This window comes from Mobula birostris, chromosome 16 (assembly GCF_030028105.1).
Source record: "Mobula birostris isolate sMobBir1 chromosome 16, sMobBir1.hap1, whole genome shotgun sequence".
NCBI classification, from domain to species: domain Eukaryota; kingdom Metazoa; phylum Chordata; class Chondrichthyes; order Myliobatiformes; family Myliobatidae; genus Mobula; species Mobula birostris.
Genome location: NC_092385.1, coordinates 22,668,280 through 22,681,633, shown reverse-complemented (window position 1 = coordinate 22,681,633; position 13,354 = coordinate 22,668,280). Strand labels below are relative to the sequence as shown.

The 13,354-nt window shown below is 39.7% G+C and overlaps 1 protein-coding gene across 5 annotated transcripts in view; it reads right to left on the bottom strand.

Annotated features, from left to right (window-relative positions):
- The window catches only part of cacna2d3a (calcium channel, voltage-dependent, alpha 2/delta subunit 3a), a 797,416-nt gene that overhangs the window by 140,559 nt on the left and 643,503 nt on the right, over positions 1–13,354 (bottom strand). For all 5 annotated transcript variants that reach the window (XM_072280402.1, XM_072280404.1, XM_072280403.1 and 2 more), the window contains one exon: positions 7,339–7,400. In XM_072280402.1, coding sequence (XP_072136503.1) covers positions 7,339–7,400 — 62 coding nt within the window. The remainder of the gene's footprint in view (positions 1–7,338; positions 7,401–13,354) is intronic.

Sequence of the window (13,354 nt, the reverse complement as noted above, 5' to 3'; positions counted from 1 at the left end):
GACTAGCAGGTATAAGTGGTCCCAACTATTTGCAAGAGACTCCTACACTGGTACCTTGCAAGATTTTTATTTCAATACTAAACAGCAATATTTACCGTTTTTTCCCCACATCAAATTAATTCATTGTTTGTGAAGAAGCTGTGAAGAAGCTGTTGCTGAGATGCAAAGTACAACACAAAATGAACTTTCTCCATCTTAGAAAGAAACAAAATAAGCTTGCAGAATAAATTAGCATCTGTTTTCCATATTTTATCCTATGAAAAATATTTACTGATAACATAAATCCCTGTATAATTCGAGTAAGGTACAGGATATGTTTTGCATGCAAAGCCTTTATTAACAGGGATATACATATCACTATGCATAGTACCAGATTGAACCCATAGACTGGTTCAAGGCCAAGAAAAAGGCTGGCCATGTTAACATGGAAACATTGCATTTTATTGCTGGAAATCTTCTGTTCATTCAAATAATAAAGTAACTCAAATGACAAAAATAACTTTAGTACAATGATATAAACACTCATTTTATGCATTCCTGCTGGTTTCCCACTTCCTTTCCTTTCTATGAACCAGAAAGCATCTAGTGGGTATCCAAAGAGGTAACAGTCAAGTCTGTGAATACTTTAAATAAGTGCTTGATTCAGCCTTGACATGCACACATGTTTACTTTGAACATGGATGGTCAGCAAAAACACATTTAGGAAATTGGATTGATGTTGTGGCCAAATGTACAAGTTCTGCCATTGCCTGAGATCAGTTTGAACTTTGAATCAAGTTCTTCTGCAATTTCTGCTGGATAAACTTAATAAGCCATAAGACTGAGTTGCATTAGGCAACCTGTCAATTAGGCTGTTTGCCTATAGTGCTAATGCCTGCCTTAAGAGTGCAGATGAGGTACATCGTAATACTAATCAGAGTGCAATGTTGATCTGGCACGAGTGCTATCCAGCAACGTGCAACCCAATGCCTTCTTGTAACCTTGTAGAGCTGAGCAAATACTGAGCAGTAGGCAAGATCCCCACCCATTACAATTTAAAGGGATCATGAATAGGCTGTAGGTTAGACGCCTCTTGATTTCTTCTGCTATTACAATCCTATAAAGATTTGGGCCTTTCCAGAATCAAAGGGAAGGCAGAACAAGGGGTTGATTCAAAAGGAGGGGTGTGCCAGTATTGGACCAACTTCAGGCTCCTGTCGAAAGCAGTCATTCCCAGACATGGTTGCATTAGCGTTGTTAGCCTTCAAAGACAGCAAGAAAATGGACAGAAAGAGGGGTGAGCGGAGGATCACTTGGACAACCATAATAGCTATGTCAGGTTGCTGTCTATTGATAACAGCTCAGCGTCCAATGTCGTCATCCCCTCAGTACCAATTAGCAAGCTTCAAAACCTGGGCCTCTGTAACTCCCTCTGCAACTGGATCCTTGACTTCTTCATTGGAAGACCACACTGACCATGGATAAGAAATAACATCTCCTTTTCTCTGACAGTCAAAATGGGTGAACCTCAAGGATGCATGCTGAGCCCACTGGTTTACTCTCTCTACATCCATGACTCCATGGCTAGGTACAACTTAAACACCATCGATAAACTTGCAGATGACACCACTATTGCTGGTAAAATCTCAGAAGACAACAAGAAGGCATGCAGGAAAGAAATAAATTGGCTGATTGAGTGGTGTTGCAACAACTTTGCACTCAACGTCTGCAAGATCAAGGAACTGATTGTGGGCTTTAGGAAGGGGAAATCGGGAGGATATACTGCAATCCTCATTGAGGGGTCAGCATTGGAAAGGGTAAGCAGCTTCAAGTTCCCGGGTGTCAACATCTCAGAAGATCTATCCTGGACACAACATACCGAACCAAGTATGAAGAAGGCACGCCAGCGGCCATGTTTCATTAGGAGTCTGAGGAGATTTGTTACATCACCTAGGAGTCTAGCAAATTTCTACAGATGTACTGTAGAGAGCATCTGACCAGCTGCAGCACCTTCTAACATGGAAGGCACAAGTGCACAGAATTGGAAAACACTGCAGAGGGTTGTAGAATCAACTAACTTCATCATGGAAACTAAACCTCCTCAACATCAAGGACATCTTCAAAATGCAATGCTTCACGAAGACATCATCCATCATGAAAGAACCTGACTATCCAGGACATGCTTTCTTCTCATTATTACCAGCGGGGAGGAGGTACAGGAGCCTAAAAAAGCACACTCAAATTTCAGGAACAGCTTCTTCCCCTCTGCCATCAGATTTCTCCGCTGCTCATGAACACTGCCTCGTTTTTGCTGTGCTGGAACTCCTGTTGTTTGTGATATATATTAACAACTTGTATTTAAATATTGGAAAAATGACTAGTAATTTTGCAAATTACATTAAAGTTAATGACGTTGTAGACAGCAAGGAAGGTTGGGTAAGTTTACAGCAGCACTTAGATCAGATAGAAATTTGGGTGGTCTGTTGGCGGATGGAATTTAATCCTGACAAGCATGTGGTGATACAACTTGGGAAGTCAAATGGCACAGGAACGATGCGCTTTTGTTGAAAGTGCAGAGGAGATTCACCATGATGTTGCCAGACTTTAGTTCTGGGGAAATATTGAATAGGCTGGACTTGATTTCCCTGGGGCAAAGGAGGCTTAGGGGGTGACCTGAGGTATTTAAAATTATAAATGACATGGCTAAGACGGGCAGGCAACGGATGGAACAAGATGTAAGAGATGATGGCTGGATGATCCACAACTGTGAAACAATACACAGCTTGAATCACATCATCAAGTTTGTCGATGACACAACCGTGGTGGGTCTCATCAGCAAGGACGACGAGTCAGCATACAGAGAGGAGGTGCAGCGGCTTACGGACTGGTGCAGAGCCAACAACCTGTCTCTGAACGTGAACAAAACAAAAGAGATGGTTGTTGACTTCAGGAGAGCATGGAACGAACATTGACAGCTCCTCTGTTGAGATCGTTAAGAGCACCAAATGTCTTGGTGTTCACCTGGTGGAGAATCTCACCTGGTCCCTCAACTCCAGCTCCATAGCCAAGATAGCCCAGCTGCATCTCTACTTTCAGCGAAGGCTGAGAAAAGTCCATCTCCCACACCCCCCCATCCTCACCACATTCTACAGAGGATGTATCGAGAGCATCCTGAGCAGCTGCATCACTGTCTGGTTCGGAAATTGCACCATCTCAGATCACAAGACCCTGCAGCGGATAGTGAGGTCAGCTGAGAAGATCATCAGGGTCTCTCTTCCTGCTATTACAGACATTTACGCCACATGCTGCACCCGCAAAGCTAACAGTATTGTGAAGGACCACACACACCCCTCACACAAACTCTTCTCCCTCCTGCCATCTGGCAGAAGGTACCGAAGCATTTGGGCTCTCACAACCAGACTGTGCAACAGTTTCTTCCCCCAAGCCATCAGATTCCTCAATACTCTAGAGTCTAGAATGACACCTACATCATTTATTATTATATTGTAATTTGTCCTCTACTGTGCCTATTGTCTTGTTTATTAATTATTTTATTGCCCTGCACTGTTTTCTGCACTTTATGTAGTCCTGTGCAGGTCTGTAGTCTAGTGCGGTTTTAATGTTTGTTTTATGTAGTCTAGTGTAGCCTTGTGCAGTCTCACATAGTTTAGTGTAGTTTTGTGTTGTTTCATGTAGCACCATGGTCCTGGAGGAACATTGTTTCGTTTTTACTGTGTACTGTACCAGCAGCTTATGGTCGAAATGACAATAAACTTGACTTGACTTGAAGCCAGCAGGGGAAGAGGGAGGGATAAAGTCAGAAGGCAGTGGATGTGGGTAGAGATGGATAAGGAGAGAGAAAAATATGAGAATGAGAAGAGGGTGGAGGTAGAGGCAGCGACCAGAAGGTGATATGGAAACAAGTGGCTGTAGATTTTGGAATCTCTTAAGGAAAGTGATGTGTAGAGCCAGATAAGGCATGGGTGGTGGGCAGATGGAACTGTCTGGGGACTAGATAGGAGACCAGGAAGTGCAGTGTTTAGGTGATAGGTAGATGGAACCAGCTGGGGTTCTTACTTCTCAGTGACCTGTTGAACAAAACAAGGTCTGGATAAATTTGCAATTCCCTGAATGCTACTGTCAAATATAACTATTTAAAATTCTAATGTTGAGTTTCCACAAATTTCCATGTCAAATCTCTATCAGATTTCAGTTTCTAAACTGAACATAATGTTATACAATAGTTTTGGTTTAGGCGTATCTTGCATGCCTTACACTCATTGTATCATAAAGTGCTGAGCTCTACTTTAATTTGGCAGTCTATTTTAGGCATTGCTTTGCTTCTGATAAACATAATCTTGAATACCTTTGGATTTCACATGTAAAATTATGATCTTTACTCTTGTGTTTCTTTCCATTAAAGGAAATAGCGTATATCATTTGAAAACTTCTCATCACCTTCGCTGTACACGTGTCAGCAAGAATTTTAAAAAAGGGAGTCCTTGAAAACATCAAAAGCTGCTCTAGAGTTTAAAATTGCTGGAAATTTGTTTTTTTTAGCTGAAACAGCTATTGATCTCATCGAGGCTACAGTAGAGTTATGGTAGGAGTGTAATCCATAATTACTTGTTACTGAAACAGCCAATCATCGCAGACTTTCCTGAAATGAAATGCAATTGATTTTGGTACAAACTGATTAATTCTTGCAGGCAACGCCAAGAAAAGCATAAGTCATCAAAAACAGAAGTTTGACAAACTGAAAATTGCCTTTCTAGTTTTTGAGAAGCTGATCAATAATTTGGATACTTAATGCAAGTTTTTAAAGTTTCTATACATGGAAAGAAGGCTTGACAATGGCATATTTCCTTAGTTGATAATAAAATAGCTGCCTCTGTTATTGCACCACAATAAGGTATTTCATAATAACTAGTTTGTACCTTATTCAGTAAACCATGTGGTTCTTAATTCCCAAATGATCCACGAATGAAAGAGTTAATATGAGGAGTGTTTGATGGCTGTTGGCCTTTACTCACTGGAGTTTAGAAGAATGAGCAGTTATCTCATTGAAACCTATCGAATATTGAAAGGCTGAGATAGAGTGAAAATGGAAGGATGTTTCACAGCGTGGGGGAATCTAGGACCAGAGGGCACAGCCTCGAAATAGAAGGATGTCCCTTTTGAACAGAGATGAAGAGAAATTTCTTTCACCAGCGGAGGTGGAATTCATTGCCATAGATGGCTGTGGAAGCCAAGTCATTGAGTATATTTAAAGCAGAGGTTGTTAGGCTCTTGATTAGTAATGGTGTCAAAAGTTATGGGGAGAAGGCAGGGGAATGGGGTTGAGATGGATGATAAATCAGCCATGGTGGAATAGCAGAGAAGACTTGATGGGCCAAATGGGCTAATTCTGCTCCTAGCAACACATTCCAAATTCTGGAAACCCAGCAGGCCAGGCAGCATCTATGGAAAAGAGTAAAAGTTGCTGTTTCAGGCCGAGCCTTTAATCAGCACTAGAGAAAAAGGATGAGAAGTAAGAGTAAGAAGGTGTGGGGGGAGGGGAGGAATAAATGCAAGGTAGTAGAGGATAGGTGAAAGCAGGAGAAGGGGAGGGGTGAAGTAAAGAGCTGGGAAGTCGATTGGTGAAAGAGATAGAAGGCTGAAGAAGGGGAAATCTGATAGAAGCGGATGGAACACCATGGAAGAAAGGGAAGAGGGAGGAACACCAGAGGAAGATGATGGGCAAGTGAAGAGATAAGGTGAGAGAGGGAACTGGGAATGGGGAATGATGAAGGAGAGGGAGGCCCATTACTGGAAGTTTGAGAAATCAATGTTCATGCTATCAAATTGGAGGCTGCCCAGATGGAATATAAAGTTTTGCTCCTCCAACCTGAGTGTGGCCTCATTGCAGCAGTAGAGGAGGCCATGGACTGACATGTCGGAATGGGAATGGGAAGTAGATTTAAAATGGGTGGCCACTGGGAGATTCCGTTTTTTTTCTCGTAGATAGAGTGTAGGTGCTCAGTGAAGAGGCCTCCCAATCCACGTCAGGTCTCACAGATACACAGGAAGCCACACCAGGAGCACCGGACACAGTATATGACCCCAACAGACTCGCGGGTGAAGTGTTGCCTCATCTGGAAGAACTGTTTGGGGCCCTGAATAGTAGTGAGGGAGGAGGTGTAGGGACAGGTGTAGCACTTGTTCTGCTTGCAAGGATAAGTGCCCGTGGGGAGAAATAAATGGACAAGGGAGTCACATCGGGAGCGATCCCTACAGAAAGTGTGGGGGGGGGGAGAAGAGAAAGATGTGCTTGGTAGCGGGATTCCATTGGAGATGTCTAATGTTATGTGCTGGATGCGGCGGCTGGTGGGGTGGTAGGTGAGGACTAAAGGATCCCTATCCTTGGTGAGGTGGCAGGAGGACGCGGGTAAGGGGAGATATGTGCCAAGTGGAAGAGAGGAAGTTGAGGGCAGCGTTGATGGTGGAGGAAGGGAAGCCCCTTTCTTTCAAGAAGGAGGACATCTCCTTGGTTCTGAAATGAAAAGCCTCATCCTGAGAGCAGATGCAGTGGAGACGTTGGAATTGTGAGAAGGGGATGGCATTTCTACAAGTAACAGGATGGGAAGAGGTAGAGTCCAGGTAGCTGTGAGAACCAGTGGGTTTATGAAAGATATCAGTAAATAAGCTGTTTCCAGATATAGAGACAGAGAGATCGAGAAAGGGGAGGGTGGTGTCAGAAGTGGACCAGGTAAATTTGAGAGAAGGCGGAAGCTGGAGGCAAATTTGATGAAGTCGATGAATTCCACATGGGTGCAGGAAGCAGCACCTATGCAGTCAGTGATGTAGTGTAGGAAAAGTTGAGGAGTGATACCAGTGTAGGCTGCGAACATAGACTGCACCATAAAGCCGACAAAAAGGCAGGCACACCCATGTGAGTGCCCATGGCTACACCTTTTGTTTGAAGGAAGTGGGAAGAGCCGAAGGAGAAATTATTGAAGGTGAGGATCAGTTCCAAATTCCGCTCCTATTATTCTTATGGTTTTATGGTCTTCTTCTGTTCTGAGATTCAAAAAATGGTTTATTTCTTTAAAAGGGGACTGATGCACTCTTTACAAACAAGTGTCACAAACTTGTTTCATTGTGCAACATGTGATGTATTTCAGAAGATTAGCTTGAATTTGAACAGATTGATTTTAAGAGATTTTAGTACCCAGAATTTATTCAAAGTTGCCTTTGATATTACAGTCACAAAAGAATTTAACTAATGTGATGTGACAACATTATAAAGATAAAAGTGTCATTTTTGAAAATCTTTTAACACAGTTCAAATATTAAAGCTGGTGCTAATAAACAGCTCACCTGACGACTTGCGGTCCAGAACTTCTTTTGGAAAAACTCCAGCTTCATTTGAATACCCACAGCTGGCAAAAAACAGAACAGAATTTTTCAGATATCCTTAACAATCATTTCTATTAATATAGTTTAGGAATCTATGTTCAACTTTGAAAAGATTGCTTGGGACAAAAATGGTTCGGAGTGAATGCATTAAGTATTTTTACTGATATACAGTATCTTGACTATTTTTCATTGCAGCACAAATGTGATCATTTCCGTAGCCTGTTTCATGATGCCAAGGCCCATACTAAGTATACTTATAGGATTTTAGAATTAGATTCCAATTGGGTGCCCTATTGCAATCTGTATTGAGATTTTACCAATATTGCATCTCAACAAGATTTGCAGGTATGTTATCTGGAAGCAAGGCTTGTCCATGGATCGTTTGCTGCAGGTGTAATAAATGTTCACACTCCTTCCAACTCTCCAATAAACAATAAATAAACACAAGGAATTCTGCAGATGCTGGAAATCCAGAGCAACACACACAAAATGCTAGAGAAACTCAGCAGGTCAGACAGTATCTATGGGGAGGAATGAACAGTTGATGTTTCCAGCCAAGACCCTTCATCAGGCTGTTACTAAGTATGTTCTTAAGTTTTTACAATTAGATTCCAACTGGGTGTCCTGATGATTTCTGTATTGGGTACTGAACTATATTGTATCTTAACAAGATAATCCCAATAAACAAGATGTCAGAGATTTGGGGGGCTCTCATTTGAATGGTATCCTGGATCCTCTTTAGAACCAAAGATATTTTTTATAGTTTCTACAAAGACATTTACCAACAGCATTTTTTGAGGCATAAGTATAGGAGCCTTCTTTCAAAACTAAATAAAGATTACCATTCACATCCCTGCCATCAGGGCAACTTAAAATGATTCATTTCCAATCTTTGCAGTGAATCTCCACGCTGATCAGTCTTCAGGCCCTTGTTCTGCTAAACCGATGGTCAATATTCTGGTCATAAATATAGACTCCTATCTGTTCTCTATATTTTTGAACATAGAGTTCTTAGAAGCATGCAATATTTTAGGAACATATCCTTTAAACAAGCTTCTCAAAGACTTCCTAAATTTTGAAGGAAGTGGAAAGAGCTAAATATGATTTTTGGGAATACAGTATTTTGAAGGTTATTTGAAAAAGAATTGGGACTTTTCAAATATTCCTTTTCCTCCTAATAAAATCAGCTCTTACTGAAGTTTTCAGATCATGTCCAAGTATATGATCAAAGACTGTCAGATGATCTATATTAATTGCAAATCTCATAAGGAAAGGATATAAATTAGCAAGAGCAGGTAGTCCCGGTACTGTTGACAGGATGTTTTGAGCAAATACTTATAAATAAACTTCCAAACTTCTTGTCATCTCCCTTATAGAAATGTTGAACTAATTGCAAAATTGCTCTAACAACCCCTGCGCAATACTGATGTAAATTCATCGTAAAAAATCTCCCCACCCATTGCTATCTGTATAACGGAAGTGTATAACAATCATTGAAGTATAAGGTCAAGGATTCAGGAATTATTTTATATAATTTGTAACAGCAGAAAATCTATATGATGGCAAAACCTGTCACAGAATTCCTGTCAATCCCCATCTCTTATAAACTTCATGCTCAATTCTAAATGAAAGTTGTTTTGTAAGCTTGTCACAACATAATTGCATGCTTCTGTCAATGGGGTTACTGGAGATTTTTAAATAGATTTACATATATTGGTTCCATTATATATGTGACAATACACACTTACAATATTTCATGATAAATGTGACAATATGAATTCACATGCAAGTGCAGAATAAGGATAAACTGAATCAATCTAAACCCTTGACAAAACTAGACCTTCTGGCACCCACCCTCAATCCTACCTGACTAACGCCTACGTTTTCTCACCTGGAATGCCCATGTGATGGACTGATAGAAAACAGTTCTAAAGATGCTTTACCCTTGGATGACATGTTAGATCTTCCAATACATGAACAATTACTTCAAACCAACCAAAATGTTTCCAACTTTGGTGTGCACTTCCTCTGGTGTAATACACATCAAAAACTCAGATCTTTTGTTTTTGGTTTTTCACCCAATGTATGAAGCTGGGATAAAAAATAAATTATTTTATGTCCCTCACAGAGATGAACACATTGTAAATTACAAACACTTCTTAGTTTAGAAATTACTATCAGTAGTGATAATGTATGATATTTAACTTGAGATTTCCTTGCACAATGTTTAAGTGGTGGTATTTATTTATTTATGTGGGTTAATATCAAATTAAAATAAGATACAATCTATTGGCAATGTTTGCAGTTTTTGTTTTTAAGAGGTCATACTTCTCTGTTTAATACAAATGCCAAAACCACAGTAATGTTATAAGGGCCTTCAATGAAAGGATTTTTTGTTTGAATGCCTTTGATTATATCCATGCTGTGGAATTGGAATGTCAACCACTCCTTGGTACATGGACATGTAACAAGATCCAACACCACTCTCCAAAATACTGGTAACAGCTTCTATTAGCACCATTCAATCAGCACCAGTACAATTCCAAAGCCTGTGCTTTTACAAGCATTTCACTTCCTCAGTACATCTTATGGAATGGAGTCTGGTAAGTTCAAAAAGAACGTATCAGCTGACCATGGCATTTCACACATTGTGCTTCCATTCCCCTGGACCAAAATTAGATAGGACAAAGGGAACACAAAAGTAAGGCTACATATCTAGAGTGACAGAAGAGAAATATATGGTGTTATTGGTAAAAAGAATATAGTCAAAATGAATAACGTGAAACAAAGTTCAATTGCATCAGGCTGCACTTGAAATGAATTTCAGCAAAGTAATTTTTTACAGCCGCAATTATTTTTTATTTATTTTGTTATACAGTTTGTAGTAGGTTTTTCCAGCCCTTCAAGCCACGCTGCCCCAGCAACCCCTCAACCCCGATTAACCCTAGCCTAATCATGGGACAATTTACAATGCCAATTCACCTACCTGGTACATCTGTGGACAGTGGGAGGAAACTGAGGCACCTGGGAAAACCCAGGCGTTCCATGGAGAGAACGGACAGAGACTCCTTACAGAATGGCTCTGGAGCTGAACTCCAACAACATCCCGAGCTGTAATAGTGTCATGCTAACCACTGCAGTACCGTGGAGTTATTTGTATCAAATTGTTTATCACCAATCCATATATGGTAATCTTGTAATAGCCAAATATGACTTTACTTGAGCAATAAATATTGGACAGGATGCCTCCTCAAGCCTCGCATGATGCTCCAATGGAAAATCCCATGGAATCTTTCACATACATTTGAGGTGGAAACTCATTTAAAAGATGACTTCTCCAACAGTGATCAATATTCTCCAATATTCTTCTGTGCCTGTTTGTCCTTGATTATATGCTCAAGCGATTGCATTGCAGCTCAACCCTGTGGCCCTGGGTTGGAAGTAGAATTCACTCTCATACTCCAGCATGGACTGAAAATAACAATCATTCGCTGGCACATCTGAACTTTATTCACTGCTGACAATTATATCTGAGGAATGAAGTTTGTAATAACATAATAGGAGCTTCCACTCTATGAGAACTTACAAACAGAGTTCTTACATCATAATTTGCTTTATTGTTGGCTTTTTGTTCTAAATAAAAAATAAATTTCCTATTCTTTATCAAAATCACATAATGCAAAATTTGTGCCAATCAATTACAAAACAGCATATTAAAATGTTACTGCAGAACTAAAATTATGATATTTATAGATGGCCTAACATCATCAATCAATAATATCTGTAAGACTTGGATTAGAGGCACATGTCATCAAGGAATAAAATAGGGGAAAGTAATGTTTAGCTACGCTCTCCAAACATTTTTATTATTGAAGATGCTTACTTTCTATCTCATTGGGAAATGCAAATCCAAAGGGGCTATCCAACTGGCCACCTTGCCAACAAAGTGAAGAAAGTGATAGGCCTTAGACAAAAATATTATGCACCAAGAGATTGCACCAGGGAATCCCATTAACTACATCCTAAAGTGTTCTAATTACAATGAGTAATTAGCTCTGATTTGTCCTGAGTGCTATTCAATTTAGTGTTAAAAATCCATTTCAAATGTTGATATGCCTCTAAATACACCCAAAGGATTAAAAAGAATCTAACACACAATTTCACTGGCAATGTGTTTACATTAATCTGAATAAATGGCTTTGTTGTAAAATTCATACAATCACATGCAAGTTGTTTTCATGCTCATACAATGAAATCAAATCTGTAGTGTTTGCTGACAGACAAGTATTTCTAGCATTGAAATCATGGATGGTTTATCCATGTGCAGGATTCCATTTATAGCAAGAACATGAGATGAGCAGCTGCAAACCAGACAAGGCAAGTGATACACAAGAAACCTGGAGCTGTGCCTGCTGTAAACAGCGATGCAGCTTTCATGGCAGTTGGGAAAGAAGAACAAAGAGCTGAGCAAATGCCCTGGCATCAGAAAGCAATATACTGAAACTCAAACGTAAAATTTGCTTATTAAAAACACATATCGGAAACATAACTGAAGAGATGTCTGAATTTATGTTACGCAGTTCACAAAATCTTAGAAATGTGACTTTACAATATTAATTCTACAATAATACTTTGATATTCAAAAACATGAACAACTAAACACAAGAAGGGTCTAATCAAACAGTCCTGTGTCTGATTTCTGAATGAGGCGACGTGTAACCAGAAGGAGCTGATGTGACTGGGAATGGACCCAACACCATTAATCTCTTTGTTCCTTCAGAAAGGATAGATTGGCAGTCATTGGCAAGCACTCTGGAGTCTAGAAAATACATGTTATATAATATCACAGGCGAGATTCTGTCACTAGTAATTTTTGAAATGGTGGTTATTTAATCGTTTTTTTTTAGCAAATGCTGAGCTCTATTATAAAATACTAGTGTCCTTTGTAAGTACGCTAAAGGAAACTAAAAAATTGAGGGAAATGCCTAATACAAGGGGCACAATTTTAAGGTGATTGGAGGAAGTCAGAAGTAAGTTCTTTATACAGAGAGTGGTGGGTACATGGATTGCCTGGCCTGGGCTGGTGGTGGAGGCAGATACATTAGGGCTATTTAAGAAACTCTTAGACAAGTACACAAATAAAGGGAAAATGGAAGGCTATGTAGGAGGAAAGAGTTAGATTGACTGTAGAGTAGGTTAAAAGGTCGGTTCAATATTGTGGGCCAAAGGACCTGTACTGTGCTGTAATGTTCTATGTCCTATGTTATATCACACAACTTCATAGGTAATACCGTTAAAGAAGTGTACAAAAGGAATCATTGTCCTAGGCTGAGAGGCTAATCAGAAGATCACTCTCACAAGGAAGGTATTTTACATTTGGGAAATGACTATCCCGCTTCTGGGATAGTACTACAAGTGACCACTCTGGTATATTGTCCTCAATAAGAAGATATGCCATCACTAACGTTGGCTAGTCAGAACCAGGCATATAGATTTATTGGAGTAATTTGTAAGAAATACTCAGTATGAACCAAGAGAAATGAAATAGATAATGTAGGAAATATTCTGCAGGTCAGGCAGCATCTATATAGAGAGAAAAAAAGTTAATATTTCAGGTTGATCCCTTTCAGTGAAACCAAAACATTTATTGTGCTCCTCACTCCCCAGGTAGTGCTGAACCTTGCTAGGCATCTCCTGCACTTTCAGTTTTATTTCTAATTTGCAATGCTCACGGTATTTTGCAAGGGGAATAAATAAACAACTTCTTCATGTCCCTGTTGAAATGCAATGACCAATTAAATATGCAGTTTTTTTTCTTTTTCCCCCAATTGAAAATAAATTCAATTTCCCTTTCTAAAAATATAGAGGTCTAAAAAAGAAGAAAGAAATAAAGATTTACAATTGCAAACTTCTGCACTACTGCCTCCCACACAGCTTTAGAGCCATTACCTAATTAAGAACCCACTGAATCACGTGC